The 23,608-nt window shown below is 36.6% G+C and overlaps 1 protein-coding gene and 1 long non-coding RNA gene across 6 annotated transcripts in view; one reads left to right on the top strand and one right to left on the bottom strand.

The window, feature by feature from the left end:
• Positions 1-23,608, top strand: part of alpha-Man-Ia (alpha-Mannosidase class I a) — a 53,257-nt gene that overhangs the window by 23,582 nt on the left and 6,067 nt on the right. The window contains exons 1-2 of one of the 5 annotated variants that reach the window (XM_017157379.3): positions 14,530-14,808; positions 17,574-18,155. The exons of the other annotated variants lie outside the window; for them this stretch is intronic. Coding sequence (XP_017012868.2) covers positions 17,634-18,155 — 522 coding nt within the window. The 5' untranslated portion in view covers positions 14,530-14,808; positions 17,574-17,633. Of the gene's footprint in view, positions 1-14,529; positions 14,809-17,573; positions 18,156-23,608 lie in introns of those variants that run through there. 5 annotated transcript variants of the gene reach the window in all.
• LOC138913831 (uncharacterized) overlaps positions 5,278-23,608 on the bottom strand; it is a 62,828-nt gene continuing 44,497 nt past the window's right edge. Inside the window, exons 2-3 of the long non-coding RNA XR_011419698.1 lie at positions 5,447-6,088; positions 5,278-5,380 (exon numbers count right to left, since the gene is read on the bottom strand). This is a non-coding gene — a long non-coding RNA (uncharacterized lncRNA). The remainder of the gene's footprint in view (positions 5,381-5,446; positions 6,089-23,608) is intronic.

Here is a 23,608-nt window from a genome sequence, read left to right as displayed (position 1 = left end):
AAGTCATTCAAAATTAAAGAAGAGAAGAAAGGCTCTTCGAAAGAAATTAATGGGTTGATAAATTACTTAAATGCACTTTGCCCAACCCCTTTAATTGATGCTAAATATAAAAGCGGAAACTAAAGTTTTGAATTATTCGCCATTGTCGCAACAATTATCGCTTATTTCCGCTGCCCATCAAGCGAGCACTTTCCACATAGTGAATTTTCTTTTCATGCTGATAAACGCTTTTCCTCCCTCGTTTATTTTTTTTTTCTTTTACTTTTCTGCCGTAATACATCTGTTATGTCTCTCCGGGAGGCCGGTCATAATTTATAACCACCAATTGCAATGCAAAGCAGCCTCTTTATATGGAAAACACGCGCCTTCTGCTCACACATACACCGATAAATTCGCATCCTTAAGGGAGGAATTACAATGGGAAAAATGCTTAATTTCTAAGTCGCTAATTTGTAATTTTAAAAATGTATATTTATGGCTAATTTTAGGAAGTAATTAAGGTAATATTAATTTTTACATAAAATTTGTAAGCTTAAAAAATATAATTATTATATCTACATTATATCTATACACTATATCTACACTATATATACATTATATCTACATGCATTATTTCTACATAATAATATCTTTCTCCCAGTGTACTCATGTATTTTTTTTCGATTCTTTTACTTTCAGGTGAGTTGCAAATGAATGATTTGAGAATACCGCTTCGTGTTTCGTCCTGCTGCTTAGTGCAATATCATGGATAAAAAAGTTTTGTCCAGCCAGAAAAGAAATACTGGGCAAGTGGCAAGTGGAGTGAGAAAGTGCCGCTGACAGTTGCCAACAATCCAACAATAAGCTTCAATTTGGCGCTAGAAGCGGGAAAAAGCAAAAGAAAAACAGGACAAGGTGATAAAGGGCAGTGGGGGCGGGGCGGGGGAAATATACATAGAATAAAAGGTAAGGTATCTGGCATGTCTTGGCAAAAGTTTTCTGCGCTCTCGGACAAATGCGCAAATGACAACGCCCCAATGCTTTCAATTATCATGTCCTGTCCTAGTAAAGTCCACCTCCCACCCATCACCACCTTCTTTCTAGGAGAAAAGTGTCCTTGGCAGAAAGTTTTTCCGCATATACACCAGGCAATCGCGTGGAAAAACCTTAAATATTTCAATTGTCAGCGAGAGAAAACGAAGTTTCAATATGCCAAAACAATCAATTATGTCAATGAGAATATATAGGCGCTTAAAAAAAAACAGAAAATAATAATAAGATATTAGGAAAATGTTTTTTGAATATTTTGAAATCCATCCCATTTCAATTTCATTCAGTCAAGTCAATCCTGTAAATCCAAAATTAAGGGGTATTGATTGCGAATTGAATTTCTGCTGTTGTTCTCGGGGTCAAAGTTTTTGGGGCTTGGAGCGAAGCATAAGTAATCATTGTTCAATACCGGAAACTATTCAATTTCCGCATGACATGGAGCGTGCACAAAACAGACGAAAACGAGGACGAGGAAAAGTGGGCGGTGCAAAATGGAATCAACGCCAGGGAACTGGCGATGAAAACTCGCACAGAGACTGGCCAAAAAAAAAAAACAAATAGAAACAGCTTTAGAGATCCGAGATTCTAACCCTGAAATTATATCCTGGCTCATGTCTCGTTTTTTCGCATTTTTTACAAAAGAAAAGGATGTGATTTTAAAGTCACATTTCAAAACAATTTTAAATCAAAAATAGTAAAAATAATTGAGTTATTCTAACATTTCTATGATTTGTTCTCTAAATTTAACCGAAACCTAACCGAACCTAGTCGACTTTAAAAGAATCGCATTGTTGGATAATCCAAATTGGTTTTGACTTTGATTACATGTGATGCGGTTGACCTTTAGGCCACTAATTGAAGTGCTTCTCTCAGCTTTCTACCCACAAATCCCAAACAAAAATCTAATATGATATTCACCTTTAAAATATTTAGCTCCCTTCGTTGTTCTGGGGAAAAATATACCAAAAATTGACAGCCAAACTTTGTCTGGCTTGAACTTGATTTCTGTGCTCTGTGCTGTGTGCTGCATTCGATGGCTTTTCCGCCTGCGGGAATCTTTCCCGCCCACCATTTTCCTCGGCAGAGAGGGGGAAAAACCCAGAGTTGACTTACTTTGTTGATGTTTGGTTTCCGCCTCCCTTCTTCTCCAGCATCCTCGCTGATTTTGCCCGGCTTCCCATTTCCGCTTTTCATCTCTTGGCAGTGCTAAGCTGATTTTGTCTTGCATTGCATTGCTCGAGGACATGTGCGCAGGAGGTCCTTGCTTCACTCAAAGGAGTCAATTCGGTTGTCTGCACTTTCTTGGCCTCCGCTCCTGCTTCGTTTCGTCTCACCTGCGTTTATTTTCCTCGCATTTCCTTCGATTTTCCCCCCAGTTTTACCTGTTACGCTTCGTTAACTATGCGCCGGTATAAAAAGCTTTTGGCTATCAATCAATTGTCCTTATTCAATTATTTAGCACACTTTGCTATTTATCCTGCCACAGGTAGAAGAGTATATTTAGTGCACTTTCGGAAAAGTCGTTTTAAGAATTAGAAACAGGTCTCTTCTTACATTTTAAATAACTTTGTTCAGAAGCTAGCAGTTTATACTAAATTATATTAAATTATTTGGTATGCTTTTCGATGGCTATTTACTTATTTTCCCAGTGTTTCGTATGTTGCCATTTTATTTTTAGATGTGTGGTGTGTGGGGCCAACCAATTTGAAGCGATAAACGATTAAACATTCCTGCAGCAATCCCTTCAAACATTTTTGCCACAGATCATGGGGATTTGCTCAATTGCTATGGCTTTTTGGGAATAAGAAGGCGAATTGCGAAGGATAACTGGCAGCCAAGGGTTAAGGAGGGGAAGTGGCCATCCCAAACATTTTGGCCATCGTTTGTTTTACGACTTTTTCTAATTGCCTGCTTTTGGTCCCGAGGCAACCGACTCCGTAACTTACCTCTAGTCCTCCCGTTTTTGGCCGGAAGGAAGCAGGCAGCTCGTCCTTTATTTATTGGGCCTCTCAAGTTCTCTTCCTGCGCTGCTGCCTTTCCACTTTGCTCTAGTTCAATGCCAAAAAGAATGGATGAAAAGCGAAAACAAGGCAAGGGAAATTGCCATCGATAAGAAGTAAAGTCCAGTAAAACGGAGAAAGGGAAAAAGCCCCCAGAAAGACACGGAAACAGAACCGATCTGTGAAGTGCCAGTGGTGATAAAAAAATGCATATTCCAAATCAAACCAAACTCAAAAGAAAAAAAAACTAAATACTTACATTCAATATTTAGATTTTTAATTCAAACTAAATCGATAATTATTGAACAAACTTTGAGCATATATCGCATGCAAAACAACTTTTGTGAACGGGAAAGGGAAAATAAAAATAAATACATTGGATTTTACATTTACTCTTACATATGAACCCAAAAGTTATGCTATAAAAATTTCCTGTGATAGAGAAGACTATTTGCAAACTTTTAACATGAACGTTCTATTTCTTTTATTGACCCGTCTCAGCGAACAACAGTGCATACATATGTTAGATGACTACCAGAATTTACACTGAGCTAAATTTTGTCAAATTTTTTGTATGTCAAAGGAATTATTGGGTAACGATTTTTTTAATAATATTTAGATGATTTATTCACAATATTTTTCAACTTAAAATATATCCACTTATTAGTATTTATTCTGTTTAAATCCCATTCATATGAGTAGAGTAATTTTTGTCGGTGTAAAACCATCTTGTGCCAGACATCCACCATCCATTTCCTCTTTTCTAAACTTCTCAAGTGAAGTTCTTAAAATCTTGGAGGACCGCAGCTGAGTTTCGTCCACTGAATGGCGTAGGAAATGGTCCTCAAGTGGTTGCGAAGGATGAGGTTTTTGGGTCGTAGAATCTGGGCTTAGGATCCCGAAGGGGGAGCGGAGGGCCAGATAAAGCGGTGTGACCGAGGAAAAAGGCAATCAGCAGCTGTGACTGCCAAAAGAGCGAAATAAAAATGCACAAACTCATTGCTATAAAAAAACACGAAACGTACGAAGCGAAATGAAATGAATCATAAATATGTGATGAGCGAGAGGGGAGAGGCGAGTGTGCAAGTGAGAGGGATAGACTTGGCTGAAGTCAATTTCTTCGTAACTATTTAGGATTCGTACTTATCTGCGGCTAAATATTAAAGAACACCAAGGAAGCTTCAGGAAAAGGGAACAAAATAATTAAATGGTATTTTTAAATAAATGGCTATTTGAAATAACTTATAAATGTGCCTAAAAGTATGCAATAAAAATATTCGTTTTTTTAGAAGTCATATCTGTGGCATTAATTTTCTGGTTAATATTTTGACCGCTGCCAAAGTTGAGTGCCTTTCATCTCTCTATCTCTTCAGCCGGCCAGCTGCTCTTCTTTCGAAAAACTTACCGATAATCATCAACAACAAAAGGTCAAAGTTGGGTAGGAGTCACAGGCGATGACATTGCTATTTCTTGCAAAAGTGTTTACGTCTGGTTTTGTGGTTGCGGGCATTTTCTGCCTCCCCCCGAAAAATCAAGCCCCATTCCGAAACCGAAACTGTTTAATTTTTAGTTTATGTTGCATAATTTTAGGCACCAGGCACCAGGGGCACCCAACTGGATAAAGAGCTGGGAATTTTTGGGTTAGAGTACATTTTTGTATTTTGTGCTGACTCGAGATGGAATCGAGCCCAAAAGTGCTTACAAGACAAGTTGCCCGATAAAGATGATGGGAATGATGACACAATGATAACGGAGGGCTAAAGGGGTGGAGAGGTGGAGGTGGAGGCGAGGGAATGATGTGCAGATATGGTGAACAGGCCAAAGTTGAGGTTTCACAGCTCAATCACTAGATTGACATTACAGAAAATGTGGGTTGGGTAGGTTAAACTAGGGTCTGTTGATACCCTAACCAAAGTTCGTTGAACTCTTTTTTATATAAAATGTAAAATACAAAAAATAATACTATTTTGACTGCATACTTTTAAGCACATTTATAAGTTATTTCAAAGCTCTACATAAATATTTTCTAGTAAAGATATTTATTTACTTTTTTATAATTCGAATTACAACTATATTTTAGTTTTATTAATACACAATTATTATTTACTGTGGTAAAATATAATTTAATTAAATATTTGGAAAAGATAATACATTTGAGCTTAATATACACAATTTACAAGAAATTATTTAAGCAGAATATAAAACAGAAATTTCATAATAAGTATATCGGTTCATTAAAATGTCATTATATTTTATTCTATGTTAGTGCAACTGTGTAACTTAATTTTCACCTTGTTAACGCTCCATTTGAGGGTATTTCGGTCTTGCTGATGGGTTTTTGCGGTCAAACCCTGGTCGTGTTATTAATACACTTTATGCTTGTTGATATTATGGTTATGTGCATATAGAATACATACATGTGTGTCCTATCAAAATATTTGCTCTTGTGAAATTGCCAGCCCCCCGAAATGGGAACTCAATCAAATTTGCGAGGCGAAGCCAAAAGGTGGTGGTAATGCTGGAAATGGAAATGCCTCGGCTTTGTTTGTGGCCCCATCAAACCATCAAATATGTCAAACTCCGTGGATGAGATGACCCGGCTGAATTACGTCAATCTTGCGGCATTATCTCTATGGCCAGAAGCTTTCTGGCCTGGTTTTGTCGGCCTGCCAAAAGGCGGACAAGTGATGATCCAACCCTTCAAAGGGCTCCAAAGGATATCAAGTCGTCAGTTCAGTTCAGTTCAATTCAATTAGTTATGCCATAGAGGTCCCTTCGTCTGGCCATTCGGTCATTTGGCCATTTGGCAGGCAGCAAATGCAATTACATCGCATATTTATTCATTAATGTTGGCAAAACTATTTGTTATGCAAATGTGCTGGAAGTGAAACAGGAAGCTCCGGCCATCGTAAATCAAATTCATAGCTCAGAGAGGTGGATTTGCATAAACTGCAGGACCTGCAGAAGGTCCTTTCGATTGGACCAAGGATGCCAGTTGCGCGTTGATGAAATGTTTTCCGAAGCCAGTTTTCAGTGTGAAATTTAAGTTGGGGGTTTTTCTGGAAATAAAATGTGCATTTTAATTAATTGCTTTCATCATAGATCAATAATGAAATATTTTTGTTGACCAAAATATTTATTTCTATACGCATTTTAATAGCCCGAAATAAATAGTAAATCATTCTATTCAATGTAGGTAATAGATTTAATTTTGCTGCAATTAAAGCTCGCGGTTTCTAATCCTAAATAATTAATATGCATAAATTAAATATAGAGGAAAATTAATAAAAATGTTTAAAATGTATTTTAAATGTTCTTATAGCATTAAAAAATGTAAAAATCAAGTGACTATGAAGTCAATGGTTAAATGCATATTTTTGTGGAATTTTTTCCGCCATAAATCTCTTTTTTTTTTGCAACTATTTGCTAGCCATAAAAAATGATATATTAACAATTAAATATAAAGGTGAGAAACACACAGCAGGAGAAAAAAATGCGAAGGACAAAGTTGAAGCTCAGCGAAGCGAAAACTTTGATAAAATTGTCCACATATCAAATGCAAATAAACGAAAGCCAAACAAACTGGAAAAAAAGCGTCCACACACAAAGCCAAACACGCGAAAAAATGGAAATAAAGTTAAACGATACGAATTCCCTCGGTGAATGGCAGCAGTATATAAAACAGGGATTTAATACACATATCAAAATAATCCCAGAAAAAACTGCCAGAAAAATAAACTAAAAAAGATCTTTACAACCCTGCCAGAATGTATTTAAGCTTTGGTTGTTTGAGGTGAAAGTTCCTTAATGATAAATGATTTATGAGAAGAAGAAAGGTTTTTGGCACTTGCAAAAATGTAAAATTATATCGGGGATCCTTCGAAAAATCTACATGTTCTCCAGACATCGATTTAATGAAATAAAAATGTCAGAGGCAACAGGTTGGCAGCTCTTTTCTTATTGGCTTACGGGTCGTATGAGTCATCTTGGCCAGGCACCCTCTTATAATGCCTTTGGCTGGTCGCATTTAATACGCGTTAACTTCATAAGGTTATTGAATTTAACCCACCTCCCCGACAGCAGAAGCAGCGGCAGCAGCAGCCACCCGCATCCCATTTACTCGAAGGCGTCTCATAAATTAACTTTGACTTTGACAGCATAAAAGACATTACGCATACGACCCATCAGCCGGCAGGCAATGGCAGTGGTGGCACTGGGTTGAAATAAAGCAGGTCGGCTGAGCAGCAGAAGCAGTTGAAATTCTATTTTTAAGTAAAGGAAAGAATTTCAGTGCTTCAGTAGGGCGTGAAATATTTCTGGGAAACATCCTAAATGTTTACCAGGGGAAGGAAAAAGTATGGAAATCTTAAGATTGTGCTTTTTTTTATTCTAAATAAATTTTTAAAATATATTATTTTTTCCTTATAAATTAAATTCTAAATCAATATTAAAAATAAAAATATTTCTTAAAAGTTTTTAAAGGGTAAAGGATTAGGCTCATTTCAATGGCCCATTTTAACCCAAAATGTTTGTCTAGTCCTCGACATGAATACTGAATTAAATATATATTTTTATTTATGACAGGGCATAAAAAAATAATAATAAAATAGCAGCAAGCTGAGCAGCATGGGCAAAAAAAAAAAGAAAAATAATCATAATAATAATACGTAAAAAGTTTTATGGCTCGACGGGCGCACAAATGAAAAATTGGTTTTACACGCCATTCTCAGTCTCGCTGCCAAAGATGATGATGACCATGATTATGGGGATAATGATAATAGGGATGATAAGGGCGATGATGTTGAAGGGAATTTCTGGGGGACAGGCAGCTGTTCGTGAAATTTTCGCCAAACAATGTCCATGAATTATGATTATTGGCGGCCATTTTGCGATAATGTCATATCCACAAACACACACAAACATACACACACACACGCATGCAAATGGCGATTCAATCGATGACCCCCCTTCACAGTTGGGAGCCGCCCCCTGCCAGTTCGCAGCCCCTGGACCGCAGATTAGCCAATTGAATGACGAGATTTAATGCCCAAATTGGTTAACTGCCGTTTTTGGGCCCAGGAATTTGAGAGGAAAATGGCCAAACGGAAGATTTAGGTGGTCCGTGCGTTGGGAAATTATAGCGCAAGAAAAAAAGGAAATTAAATTGAATTTAGTTACTTTAAAAGAATATCTTTTTCGAAATTCATCTGCTGTTTTCCTCAATTAGCTACTCGCATAATTTTCTTTAATTTTCCCTTATAAATAAGCCAAATGATTTAACCCCAATCTGCCGGACGGAGGAAAATCATTATCTTTCAAATCAACTCAGATTTGTCTGGGCATAATTTAAACTCAATTCAACGCTCGCATAATTGAAGAGGATAATCAGCTTTGTGGCTCTGTTGTAGATTCAAAGTTTTCTCTGCTGACTTTAAGCTGATCTCTCCGTGCTCTACTTTTTTCGCCCCCTACTTCCATTTTCAACCTACATTGCGTATATTTTCTGTTTTTGTTGCTCCAAAGATTTCAATTAGCAGATAAATCGCAAATAAACAAACATTTGCGGGCGAAAATAGTGGGATTGAAACAATTAGCACGTCGATGGCGTTGCGGCGACCTTGATAAGCGAATCATTTCGTTTTGGGGCTCCTAATTGCTTGCCCGGCACTGTGATGCAGTGCAACACGAGATTTGAATAATTTTATTTTATTTCACTGAGATATATTGATTAATATTAGCAGTCGGTTTAATATAAAATGATTAAATCTCAAACAACAAAAATCTTTACTAAAATACTACAAAAATATAGGTCTCCACTTGTCTCGAAAGCTGAGCAGTTTCTTCCAGTGTATTGTTGATTTTTCGATGCTGTTGCTTCTGGTACATTGGCTGCATTTGCTGCTGTAATTAGATCTGGGTGGTGGTGCAACTGCGTTTAACGAACCTTGTGGCAAAAGTTTCCCACCCGCCGGCAGTCATAACCGTAATCGCAATCATGAGCACAATTTCATTTCATTTCCAGAATTTTTCCTCGGCCTCGGTGGCAGAAGTGCAGAAGAAAATGGCAAATGGGAAATGGGAAACCAAGGGAAGGTGAGAGTTTTGCGCTTTTCGAGTGCGTTTAATGAGGCTAATAAAGTGGAGGCCAATCCCCCCGATTCCTGCTCCTCCTTCTAATGAGCTTATTGCATAATAATTGATTTTTATTGGTTGATCCAAAACGAGAGGCAAATTAGGGCTAAAAAAATATCCAATACAAATATTGCGGCAATGAGATAGAGGTTTAGAAATTGCATTTATTTAAAATATTTTATTTATTTATCTAAAATATTTTATTTATTTCATATATATTTTTTTAACATAAGTTATTTTTTATATTTTATTAATATCCTTTATTTTATTTGGTTTTACTTTTGGCTTTGGTTTTTATCGCTTACTTTTGGCCGCAGTTCGGGCCATTTTTTCATGTTGATGGCAGCCAAAGCAGCCCCTTTCGCCCTTCGCCGCCCCCCAGGGAGGCGTGGCCCGCAAAGTGGGCATAATGTTTAGTGCCTTTTGTTGTAAAGAGTCTTATTTTATTTTCATTTTCTTTTCATTTCGTGCTCTTTACTCTCTTTTTTCCCGACATTTTTTATATTATTTTTTCCAACTCGAGCCCATAAATTTAATGTACGACCGTGTGTGTGTGTGTGTAATGTTCTGCAGCAGACACACACATACGCAATTACATACAGCGGGAAAAATGTGGAAAAAAAATGAATGGGAAATGGTAAAGGAAAATGCACTGCAGTGACTTCCTAAAAATGGGAAATATCTTTTTTACCAGCCACCATTTATTTACTACGTATGTAATGGCACTATAAATTAAGTTCTTTTAAAGTTTAGTTGTTTCAAAATGAAGTTCTTTGGGCGGACTCTAAAAATCTTTATTTTATACATTTATATGCTGTCAAGTTTTCAACTAATTTCAAATAAAGTCGAGGTCTATTTTGGCCCTAAAATGCTGTCCACATTGGAATTCATTAGCTGTGACAGATAGTGTGGCCTGCGAACCTACTTGGTTCCTTTCCTTTCGTATTTATTTATTTTCGTCCAGCTGACCTTTTTCCATTTGTGTGTGTGTGTGTTGATGTCAATAAAGGTCACTTTTTTGCCTCCAGCCTCTTTTACTTGAATATTCATAAATATTTTTAACACATAGCTATGTGTCGCCCAATAAATATTCTATAAAAGAGTATCAGTCGTTGAGAAAGTGACGACAGGCCTTAAAGATAAACACACTCTATGTGGCACTTATTTTATTTATGGAAGGGAAGGGAGGGGGGAATACCAGCGATGAGGTTAATTTAACTACACTGCACCCGGACTCGGGCCACGCCCACTTGGGGGAGTCCTCTGCGGGTTATTGTCATTGTCCACTTTCGTTATTACTCGTAAATGGATTAATGCGCTTGGGTCAGAGAGGACCAGCGAGTCTCTGCTGCCGTCTCTTTCCCCCATCACTCGTGCCCCCTCTTTCTATGCATTAGGGTCCACCCCCCTCCACCCTCGCCCTCGTATCCGTTGAGGGTATTCCATTAAAGTTGCACTAGTAAGCTTAACCGACTTTAGGGCTCGGGCTTAAATTTAATACCTACAAGTCTAATATGGTTTTTATTCGGAGTGAATTTGAATGTAGTATCTTAAAGTCTAGTTAAATATTCACAAGAAATAAATAAAGGTAACCCAAGGTGTAAGAATTGATTTTATCGTATTTATATCCTTCTCAACTAATGAAAATGATTATTATTTATTTATTCAACCTATAGATTCTTTTTTATTTTGAAAAATAAAATACTGATAGAAAGGTATACCTACTAAAATCTTTTAAAAAATATAGGTTTATTCATTTACCAAATACTTTTAATTTTAAAAAACTTGTATTTTTATTTTGATTGTATTTACATTATAATTACATTGTGATTTCACTTTATTTATTGTAAATATTTTATTTGTTTTGTAAATTACATTCCAATTCCACTTTATTTAGAATTGATAAAGCCAAAATGATTCAAATTCTTTTGCCTGTATCTTCACACTTAATTTTTTCCTGTAAACAAATTCCCCTTAGCCGCTTTTGTTGTTCTTCCCTTTGTTTTTGTCACTCTTGAGCTTGTTTCTTTGGCATTTTTCTGCTGTTATTGTTGTCATCGTTACCTTCCTTAGGCTGATGCTGCTGCTTCTATCTTTCCCTTCCTTTCTTCGTGTTTATTATTATTTTTTGCTTTTTTTTTTGATTAGAAAGCCTGGACTTGGAGAGAGGGGAAAGAAGCGGTGCGGTGAAAGCGTAAAGGCATAGAAAGTGTTGAAAGATATTTTTTTGAAGGCGTGAAACGCTCACAACAAAACACAATGTAAATCCGAATCCTTCGCCTCTTCGTCCTTTTTCTTTGTACGTGATTTCTTTGGGCAGACAAAAGGATGCCAAAGCAACCGACAGGAAGAACAGCAAAAATAATAAAGAAGAGTTAATTAGAAAAATGCTTTGGTCGTGTGCTTGGTTTTTATTACAAAGGAAGAAAAGGCAAGGTAAAATTATGGTAATCATAATGATAGTGTGGGCCAAATAGTTGGTCGAGTGCTAAATTAGTTCTCAGAGTAATAAGGAAAATCTTTATCTATATGTAAAGATATTTGTGTTATTTTCAAGAATAGGGAGTGTTTAAAATTTTTACCAATATTCGAACTATAATAACAGATTTATTTAGAAAAGATTGCGTTATTAGTAAGAAATAAAATAACATTAAATATTATTATTTTAAAATACTCGAGTAAATCGTATTAAGTTTTAAAGAAATATGGATTTAGGTTTTTAATTTCATTGTTTTTTTTTAATATTATACAAACTCAATTTGTATTCAACCAAAATGGGCTTCTTTTCCACCTGGCTGCTTTTCGTTTTTAGAAATGTTTTTGCAGCAGCCACAGAGATACGTTGGTTCTTTGTTTTACTTTGCTTGTTCTGACACTCTGTAACGATTTCTATTGTTGTTTTGCCAGCGATAAGTGCTAAAATGCTACCGCGCACTCACTCACTTACTTTACTTACTTTACTCACTCACTTACCCAGTTAGTAACTTACTTAGTGAGGCTTATGGCCAAATAAGTTATTGTTATGAGAATGCCAAGACAAAGGACGACAGGCGATAGAGGAGGGCAGAAAGAAAAGGAATGCAGGCGAATTAATTTATGTTGGCAGAAGGCGAAAAGGGAACACAATACGAAGGGGGCGTGGCAGGGACATTAACCAAGTTGACAGGGAATTAGTGGAGCACATTTTTCAGCCATGCAAGAAGATGACAGCCGTGAAAGGTGAGAGAGAACCACCTCGTTCTGCAGGAAGTGAAGGTCTCTATTAAAGAGTTTTACCAATTATATTAGAAAATATTTAAAAAGAAAATATAAATAATAATTAATAATTAAAGGGTTTAAATATATTTTTAAAAATGTAATTAATTTTCTTATATTTCTTAAAGCTCAAGCTTAAAAGCAACTATACCCTTAATCTCTCCCCGCAAATTATTTCAAAGAAACTTATTCATTTCCATAGCTTTCTCTCATTCAAAAGAGGAAAAAATCGCTTAAAAGCGACCCGCAAAGAAAAAGAAATAAACGTTAGGATCCGGAGCGGGTTAAAATAAAAGCCAGGAAGATTTTAACCCAGTTACTTTTCCTAATTAGTCGCAGCTTTGCCAATTTCTTTACAAATTTTTGCCATTTAGCTCCCCTCCTTCGGTGCTTTTTCTTAATCTCATGCGTACAGGGCGTATACTTAACACGTTTTTATGATTCACATTTTCCTGCCGAGTTTTACCCGCTTTTTCCTTGGTTTGTACGTATGTATATGAATATTTACAGCCCATTTTGTTGAAGAACTCAACTAGAGACGTCTACGAAAAACTTTTCATAATTATTGTGCGTAATTTTTTTTGCGGCCCTGACTTTTGTGTAGGGTGTTCTTGGTCGTTTCCATTTGCAGTCATAAATTAAACATAATTTAAATGCATGTGGAGCCCCGGCGCACACATGCTTCCTTTTTTCCATCAATTTGCAATTAGCATTCGAAATTATTCTACATTTTTTGTGGGCAATTAATCGCCGTTCATTAATTGTCGTAAAATGGCCACATTAAGTCATTATATTGTTTTTTGTTTTTCATTTGTTTTTTAATTAAGTTGTTTTTGTTTCATGGAATTTGGTTTGTTTTACTTTCAATTTATAAATTATTTATTATTAATTGAAATTTTAATATTTCAATATATTTATTAGGGGAAGGGTGGTTCTTAAAAATGTTACATATCTTTTTATATATTTTTTTTTTAGCAATTGAATTTGATAATAGTAAAATAAATCTAATTATTCTATTTGTAATATTATGCATTTTAATATATTTTACGATATGTTTAGGGATCATTTGCCTTCGCTTTTCATCTTCGAATTTGGCCCCATTTCATTTTGCCGCCCCCTAATTTAGCTTTTTGGTGGGAGCTTTTTGAAATTTCTCCATTGCCAAATTGTTGCGCATTGCAATGCGTGTGACTTTGTGTTCTTGTGTGTGTGTGTGTGCCTGTTCCGTTTCTTTCCATTTCGTTCCGTTCCGCCTGTTGCCGTTCCGTTTCCCGCTCTCATTCAGCATCTCTTCGTTTTCGGATGCACTTCGTCGATTTCGTCGTTTGTCGTACGTTTTCGTCGCTCTGCTTTTCGTTTCCGTCAGTGTTGTCATTTTGAAAAATAGCTTTTAAAAATATTTAGATTTTTTTTTCGTAATATTGTCAAAGCTCTAAAATATTTCCTCTTTTCAATTAAACCGATTTAATTCAACAGTTAAATAATAGGCATTTACAATAATATACGGTCATATGAAAATTTAACAAAATATTTCTTTAGAACGGACTTTGTTCGCTCAAGATAATAAAGTTAAAGTTAATAGCTGAACTTTGATTCCAACATCGAGATACTGATGTTATCAAATGAATATACAGGAATATTATGTAGTCTAGATATTTTTGAAATATTTTCGAAAATATTGAAACGAGAAATTTATCTAACAGGTTTATCAATTATAATTTTTTTTAAAGAAATTCTTTAAAGCTTGGTCTTGACATGTTGATGTTTGGATATCGAATAAATTAGGAATAAAATTAAATTATGCTTTTTTTCTATCTGTATATCTATTTCTATGTTTTTGAAGCAGATTTTTGCGATTTTCGCTGTCGTTATCTGAGATATTACAATAAAATATATAATAAGAACATTTTAAAGAACCCTCTGACGGTTTCTGACCTATACAAAAAGCCAGGAGGAAATGCCAAAGTGCCATCTCTGGCTCAAGCGACTCGCTCGGCTCTTGGCTTTCGGCTTTCGGCTCCTGTGTTTTTTCTGTTTTTGTTTCTGTTTTTTTTTTTTGGTTTGCTGGCCATTTTTGTTGGACTGGCTCTGGCCCATTGGTGTTGCCTCAGTCACCGCATTCGGTTCGTTCTGCTTTCGCCTTCTGCCGCCTCGTGCACGCGCGAAAAATTCCGAAAAAAAACAACAACAGAAAAAAAGAAAAGGAAGAAATTTGAAGACATCCATACACACACTCGCCGCAAGACAACATAGAATATAAATACAAATAAAAACAAACAGAGGACAAACTATTAGCCATAACGGAGCAGAAACAAATTCATTTAGTTATAAATACAATGTGTCACGAAAACGCCAACCCTGAAATAGTGGACTTTCGAGCGAGCCAATTGAGGTTTCAATTAAATTTTGGTTATAACCGAAAATAAATAGAATATTAGAAGCTCGGAGCACGAGAGCAACAGTTCCAAGTGGGTAAAATAAAAGCGGTTGGTGGGGCTGTGATGTTTGTCGGCTTTGTTAGGGGGTGTTTAGGGTTGCGGATTGAAGTAATCCAGAGATACTGGGGCCAAAAAGGTGCCAGAAGGTGATTAAATATCTCCAAAGTGCGAGTATCTAAAGTGAGATTGGGGGAAGTGCGAAATTAAGATGGTTTTGGGGTCTTAAAATGTATGAATATGTGAGAGCCTCATAAAAGGTGTGACTAATATACATAGCATGTATTAACATATTCATATGTCTGGTATTAATCACTTGGTTATTAGTCACTTGCGTTATAAAAGAAATTATCATCAAAATTATCATTGTCAATAAATACAAATACAACTGGAAAAATACAATTGTTTGGGGGAAGCAAATAAAGTTGCTAGGCCAGGTGAAAATATATATAAATGTAATTATCAGAAGCTTGAGAAAAAATTACGTATTTTCATAAAAAAAAAACAAAGTTATTTATTTGTATCTTAAATATAAATACTGCTGCTTTCAGATTTAAAATTAGAAAATATGAATATCTAGGCCACTTTGTTGGCTTTTTAAATCTACCAAAAAAAAAAACAATCTTTTTGATTGTGGAATTTTTATTTTTTTGGTCCACCAAGAAATTAGATTGATTGAGAAAGCCAAATGGAGGACAGCTTCTTGTCACAACTTTCCATGAAAATGCTGGCCCTCCTCCTCCCGCTGCTGCTGCTTTCTCTTTCCCTCTGACAGGTGCAGTGCGTGAAAATTGTGGGTGGTGAAGGGGGGGAAGGGGTGTTGGGTGCAAATAGAAGTGGGTGGGTGGGTGAAAAGAGGTTTAGAGAGGCCCGAGGCTTCGGCTTCGTTCTTCGTTCGCCAAGTGCCGCCGTTGCGCTTGACACGTTTTTTTTCTCTCTTGTTTTTCTTGTGCAGCCTCAGGTTTTCCACACACACACACACACACACACACATAGCGCCCAGGAAAAACCACTCCATGTGTGTGCGTGTTTGTGTGTCACTTTGTTGTGTTTATGTTTTATTTTCATTTCGTGTTTCTTTTAATTGCCAACTGCCTAGTGAGCGCGTCCTTGAGGCGACTCCCCCGCCCTGTTTTCCACCCCTTTTCACTCTATATTTAAACGCATCTCTCAATGAGTTTTCCCCTCTTATAACTAGCTGCAGTTGCCAAAAGCAAGAAGAAGCTAAATAAACACTCAAAATTAAAGAGAATATATGACCTCCATCTCCATGTGGGAGAAGATTCTTTGAGAGAATCGTCTAAAGATTCTCCCATCGTTAATCAACACATTTCATTATGCCACTGAGACCCATTATTCCCATGATATATGAACGTTCGGACAGTGGAAGCTAAGCAAAAACTTGTGTTTTAGCTGGGAAAAATATAGGAAAATTTTAAAAATCAGCCAAGAATATGATAAAACTATTAGTAACTTAATTCTTAAATTATAAAGTGTTCAATAAATATATACTATTTTATTTATTAATAATTTCACAACCAATCTTAATAAATTGCGTCTCTATTTTAGTGTTTAGAAGTCATATCGGTTCGGTTGGCTTTTCTTATCAGCATTGTCTGTCTTTTGGGCAATTTACTGTATAGACTATAGTATATACCTCGGCATTTGTTGAATGGCGTGCGCTGAATTGATGTGAATTCAATTAAAACAGTCGCCGTCTGAATTCCTAGAGGCGGGGAAGTACATATATAAAATGAAAATAAAATCGAATGAATGGAAACAACTGAATAGACTGCTATCGGATTGATCTGATATGATCTAGTTTTGTTTTTATACATTTTTTCTTCATGGACAGTGACTTTTAATTGTATTTAATTTGATATCTATTCAAAGGCATCTTCATTTGTTGGTCTTACAGTGCGTATACTTAATTTTTTTGTAACTGGGCGGCAAACCTGGCGTATACGTAACTTTTACATTTTAAATGCTTATCTTGTTTTTCTTCTTTTTGTTTAACTCTATTAGAGAGCACTGTTTGCAAATTTCTGGCACTGCTATCTTGACCTTCCCCTTTCTCAATGTTTTGCCCCCCACCCACGTCCTTTTTGCCCATTTTCTTCATTGATTATTCGAATTTGAAGTGCAGTCGTGCGGCTCAAACAAAACTCAAGCAAATTCATAATATGCATGGCGAATAGAAAAGAGGGGCAAACGCCAGAACACTTGGACATAAAACACGGGTCCAGTTCTCACCTAAAAAAAAGTTTCATCTTCCCTTTGGCTGAAGCGTTTTATTTGTTGTGCTCTTTCTTCGCGGAAATTCTTGTACTTTGTATTTGTTAGCCAGGATGTCCTTTTGGTTTTTGCTGCTGCTGCGAAAAAAAAACAAGAAAAAAGGCAAAGGAATGCAATAAAACCTTGTCAACTTTTATATTGCTCTGCTGGCGAAGTACTTAGGGAAAGGCAGAGCAGCAAAAAAGATTACTTCAAGTGATGTAAATACGAGGGGGAATTAAAGGTATCTTTAACAAAACAGAAATCTAGAAAGAATTGCTGGGAAAAAAGGGCTAAATTTAAAGGGAAAGAAAGAAAATATTTTAAATATTATATTATTCAAAGAAAGTTTATAATAATTCCTAATTAATGTTAATTAACCCCATAAAACCCTTGGAACTGTTGCATTTACGTTATGGAATAGAACTTGAGCTCTCTGAATATGCAGATAGATGAATAGAAATAGAAATAGAAATCAAAATCAAGCAAGGAAATCAAATAAGTGAAAATGTGCCCGAAAACGTCGAAAACCACGCCGCTGCTGCTGATCGCGGGAATTTGTTTTGTGATCGTGCTAGTGGGCATCACGGGCATAACCCTGATCAACAACATTAACCTATCGAATATCATTCGATTGAACGAGAAGGTGGCCAGCGATAGTGTCAGTAACAACGAGAATCAGATCAAGGAGCTCAACTATGTGAACAATCATCCGCGGAATGTGTATCTCAAGCTGAATGCCAGCAAGGAGGACGAAAAGGAGGAGGAGAAGATGCAGAAGGAGCAGGAGCCACTGGAATCGCCCCAGATATCCGCCGTTATTGGTGGCAGTAAGCTGAAAGTCCGGGATAATCAATTGAAGGAGTCGTCGGAAGCCATTTCTTTGCTTCCATATCCTTCTCCTCCTTCGACTTTTCCGACTTTTCCCTCGCCCATGGACGACTCCTCGCCACCTTTGCCCTTCGGCGGGGTCAAGTACAACGCCTCCAGCGGTTTGATTGATTACGAAAAGCGAAACCAAGTCGTCAAGGTGAGTCAAGGGTTAAAGGCTGTCTGCTGTCTGCCGCTGTCCACCTGTCGGGTTAAACGACGGTGTTAAAGGTGCGAAGCTCAAATTGGAGTATCCATTTCAAATGACTGACCTTTTTAGCTTGAGATTTCATTAAATACCCCACTTAATATTCACCAGGGGAACTTAAGGGTCCTTATAGGTTACTTGAATATTTTAAATAGGAAAAAGTACATTTTTCTGGTTGTAAAAATAGGAGAAATTATTATAAAAAAATGTCAATTTTCTACCTGGCTAAAAAATAGAAAATAGTTTTAGTACATTTCAAAAAAATTGTGAAAACAACGGAAAAATAGAGAGGATAAAAAAAGACTAGAAGAGGAGGTGTAAGTCGCACCTCCAAAGCCCCCTAACACCCCTTTAAAGCCGCCCAAACCGACCAACTTATCCTATTCGCCAGTGAATGTGATCTAAATCTTAGCGTTTATTACGCTCACTTGGCTCCTTCTCTTGTACAATTGCCATTACGTGGTTGGCCATAGTTGCCCCCTTTTTTGGCGCAGTCCGTGGGGCGTGGCAGGGGCGTCACAAGGGGTTGAGAGGGGGGTCCTGTGCCAATTGCTTTACGCTTTAACGGCTCAAAAGCCCGTGTCAACTGGAAGTAGATACGTATAGAACGTGGAAACCCAACGACCTTGACTATGGCGATGCGCCTAAACGAAATGCAGTTGCAAGTACACTGCAAAAAAAAGTTATATACATATTAGAAAAATATAATAAATACTACTTTAGTATTGAAACACCTTATAATTAGCTTAATTTAAAAGCCAACACTAAAAACCGAATTTAGAATATTTAAAATGTTTGATAACAACTTTAATTGCAGTGTCTCCTTTTAAAACTCAAGAAAAATACAATTTCCCTCAATGTCCATTTAAAGAGCCGAAAGACAGTTAAAAAGCAGTATAAAAATAACTTTGCGAAAAAAAGAGAAATTTAAGAAGCTTTTCAGCTTTTTAGTGTTTTCTCAACCGCAGTGAAAATGTAGTGAAAATACACTTTTGACCAAATTTAAACTCACTTTCGAAATGCCAATCAACGTGAATAGGATTTAGTTAGTTGTGGGATAACAAAGCCCGAGGACAGCTTGATTAATTTGAATGAGAACTTGAACCCAGATTGCATTTTATTGACTTAAATTTCCATTTACCTGCTGGAGATTGATATGCATACCTCAATCACTGGGACAATGGTTTCCATTTGCAAGAGGGGATTGCAAAATTGTGTGCAAATGCTGTGTAGGTGAATGTGTGATTACGATTTACCTGGAAAAGCTGGCTGAGTGTCGAGTGACGAGAGGTGGGTGAAATACAAATGAAGACATTTATATATGAAAAGAGTAGCTTAAGAATTGCCATTTTCCTTTGCTAATACAAACGGGGCATCGGAGTGGAAAATGTGAGGAAAAACAATCTGTTGCAATTTAAGTTTCTTGTTTCTTGCTGGCTGTTTCTGTTTCTGTTGCCGTTTCCCTCTAATGTTTTATTCATTGTTCTTTTCCGATTATTTCCCATTGCAGGTGAGTTAACTTGGAATTGATGATACGCCTTTGTGATGTGGGGGAGAATGGCAAACTATATAAGATATGTATAACCGAAGCTAAACAGGCTAAAACAATCATGGTTGAGTATGATTTACTAGCTGGATTGTTTTTTTTAGCATTAATTATAAACTTAATAAGCTACTGGAATTTTTAGGCGACTATTGCTACCACAATTTAATCTTATTACCCTACTTCGAATTATTTACAAATATCGGTTTTTATTTAAGATGTATATATCAAACCGTTTTGGCTATAGCTTCAACTTCCCGTTTTTTGTACCTCCTTTTATATAGTAGTTTAGATAGATTACTTTTTACACAGCTGACTTGATAATGTGATAATGAAAAAAGAAGCCCTTTGGCAGCCCTAATAATATTTCAAGTTCATTATTCCCAGTCTCGTGAAAAGCCTTAGCCTTCGCTGGGAATTTCCATTGCTGGCGATTTTCCCGCCATTTGTTTTCCTTTCCCTTCATTATTTCTTCTGTTTTCCCCTTTTGTGCTGCCTTGTTTTGCTTTTCATGTCCTACACATGTCGGCAGCTAATAATCGAATTGTGTTCGGCCATTTGTCCGCCCCTCTTTGTTAATCTCCGCCCCCTCCCAAAAAAACACCCCACCAATTTTTCCACCATTTTGTCCATGCAAATTACAACGGGAATGGAAATGAAAAATGGGGGTGGTCAATGGGGACGGGGATGGGAAAAGCGCGGCTAGCAAATCGAACGAAGCATTGAAAAGCCAAACGCAGACAACTGAGCCACTTGTCCAAGGTGAAAGTAAGCGAGGAGGAAGGGCAAAAGGCGGGAAAATGGAAAAGGCGGCGGGAAAATGTGCGAGGCATTTTGGGGGACACATCATTGCGTAGCATTGACCAATTCAGCTGGCCGCCAAAAATCGCCGGGCCAAGTGGAAAACCAATAGAGAAGGAAAATCGAAACAGTGGTTAAAAATAAAAATAAGAAAATTTTGGATAAAATGCAAAATTAATTGTAAAAAATAAACAAAATAGGAACATTTTGGATAAAATGCATAATTAATTGTAAACAATTTTAATATTTATTTTGATATTGGAAAAGCAAAAATGCAACAAAAATCTTATCTGTAAATACTAATTTATACATTACATTTGAGTAGATGAAATAATACTGTAGTTAATAGTAAATATGTATTTATAAATTAATATTCTTTTTTTCCGGGAAATAACTTATTTTAGGAATATTTTTCAATGGTATTTAGACCACTGTGCGGTCATCAGTTGGACGAAAAGACCAAATGACAACAACAAACAGCAGTGCAACACTGACACTAACCCAGTTTTTTTTTCTTGCTTTTTTTCTGTTTTGTCCTCCAATCGGATCAGTGGCATTGGTATTGGTATTTGTGTCTGTGTTTGACCAGTGGCCATGTGTTGGAGCATTTTGTCCGTTTCGTTTTGACCAGTATCATTGTCAATAGCACAGGGTCAACATGGCAAGGGGTTAAAGCGGCTAGTTAAGAGAGAAGATGGAGCGGAGGACACTGTGGAATTTCGCAACATAAGCGGGGGAATTAAAGCAAAAGGAGGAAATAGGAGAAGAATAGAAAATATCTTAGTTCTTGAAAACTTTCTTTCTTATCACATTTTACTGCACAATAAAAAATATTCTTTCATGTCTTCATCTGCCGTTGCATTCAATTTTGCAGCTTTCTTTTCATTTTCATATTTCGTTTTTTATTTAATCTTTGTTTTGGTAATTTTGTTGGCCAAAACTTGAGTTCATATTTTGTTCTAGGGCCACGCCCACTCACCGAAAACGCCCCCACAGTTACAGCAGCCGCCGGCACCTTAATGCAAATAGTTAGATTGTTTTTCCCAAAAAATACCCCGTGGCAATTAAAGGACAAAGGGTATGCTGAGCTTCGAGTTTCTTCTGAGGGAACTAAAACTGTTAAAAAGGTTTAAAGGAACTCATAAGGCAATAAATAGTATCTTATATTATAATATTTAGTTTCAAATATGTTCAAACTATTTTTAAAAAATGTTTTGTCTATCGAAAAATCCTTAAATCTTTTTCAAGACTTCAGGGTACCTATAGAATCGGCCTTTATAGAATTGGCCTTTAAAGCTGTGATTTGGCTAAATATATACTCCCTAAGATTAAGCGACACTGGCGAAGTGAAAAGAAAACTAGATTGCAGAAGGGAAGTTGGAAGAAAAGCGCTCGTCGCGTCTTTTGCATTATTTTATGGCCTCAAGCAAATGATTTTTCTTTGCCAGAGTTTCTGGTTAAACTTTTTCGCTGCCAAGGAAGTTGGTTCTTTTTTCCCTCTTTTTTTTTTTGGGTGTGTGAGGGTGCATATTTTTGCAAACAATTTTCAACTTTTACTCCTTTATGGTATTTTTTCGGTATTTTTGTTGTACTCTTTATCTGGCGCTTTGTTTCCCCTTTTGTTTGGCCAGAAAACTTTGTACTCTGCAAAGTTGCATTGAAAATATTTTGGATTATTCAATTATGGCCAGCTAAAGATGATGCACCCCCTTTTCTGTTCTTTCTTTCTCTTATTTTTGCAATTTCAACTTTTCATTTTTTGGCTGTAAAGATTGCGCTCGTAAATCGCCCAGTTCTCCGGGGACTGTCATTAAAGTTAGATGGAAAAGGACCAAGAACAAGACGAAAATGAAGACTAAGAAGAAGTGAGGGAAAAATCGGAACAGAGAAAGCGATACTGGTGGGGAACGAGAAGGATATAGCTTGTTTTCTGTGCGGGGCTTTTAAAATGAGAACACGACTGAAATGAAATGCCATCAAGTGAATGACGAAAGTCACGTGCCAGCGGCTGACGGAAAACAATTCCAGCGAGTGCCAACATTCAGCTGTGGCATGCCTCAAACTCAAACGCAAAACTAGAAGTGTGCGACAGTCTACACTTCTCAAAATTTAGGGCACATCAATCAAAGAACAGCAGGGGAAAATATTTAATTTTAATGGGTTTTAAACAGAGAAAGGGTATTGCAATACTCAAGATATGCTTTTAAATCTTTTATTATAATTATTATGTTAGTATTTCCTTCAGATCACTTAAATATTTCACATTTTTAAGCCACAATTAATGGTATATATTTTCGGTGCAGGCTTTTGTCACCTGCCCCGTCTGGGATGTGGACAGATTGTGACATATGACGAGTGTCTACCACTCGCTATCTGCCTCGCTTCCTTTGGTTCCTCCTGCTCGCTCCTTTGGCTGGCATGTTGGGACATTCCATTGCGGAAATTATGTTCCAGCATACCAATATACAAAAACACATACGTTCAAGTACAGAGAGTATTTATTTTGAAGCTATGATTTATGGTTTATTAATTTATCAAGGGGTTTTGAAATCACTTGTAAAGGTGTCTAAAAGTAGGCAACGGTATTTCAATCTTTTCTATTATTCATTGCATACTTTTAGACACCTTTTTTTAAGGTGAATTAAAACTTCTAATTTCTCCATTTCTATTTAACAATATAGATAAGGCAGTTAATTTTTTTTAACATTTAATTTAAGTGTTGTTTCATTCGAGTGCCCACTGTAGCTTCACGGCGATGTCGCACTCACGCACATCCATTTGAGGCTGACATTCCTGCGCCGGTGGCACGTTTTGTGCGACGTTTGCACATTGCCAGGATATAACTTGATGCTTAATGAAGACATCCAAACACACACTCACACTAAAACAGCAGCAATAAAGCCAGATGGATGAGTGTGCGTGTGAGCGTGGGCCAAAAGAATACCAAAATTATTCAATCAATCAGTCAAATCCATCAAGCAATTTCCGTAAATTAGTCGACTTGATGATTGAGATACTTTGCTCTTTTTGCCAGTGCTTAGCCAACCACTTGAATTTAAAA

This window comes from Drosophila takahashii, chromosome X (genome assembly GCF_030179915.1).
Source record: "Drosophila takahashii strain IR98-3 E-12201 chromosome X, DtakHiC1v2, whole genome shotgun sequence".
Lineage (NCBI taxonomy): Eukaryota > Metazoa > Arthropoda > Insecta > Diptera > Drosophilidae > Drosophila > Drosophila takahashii.
Note: the sequence above shows the minus strand (reverse complement) of the source record. Positions and strands in the feature narration are given on the sequence as shown.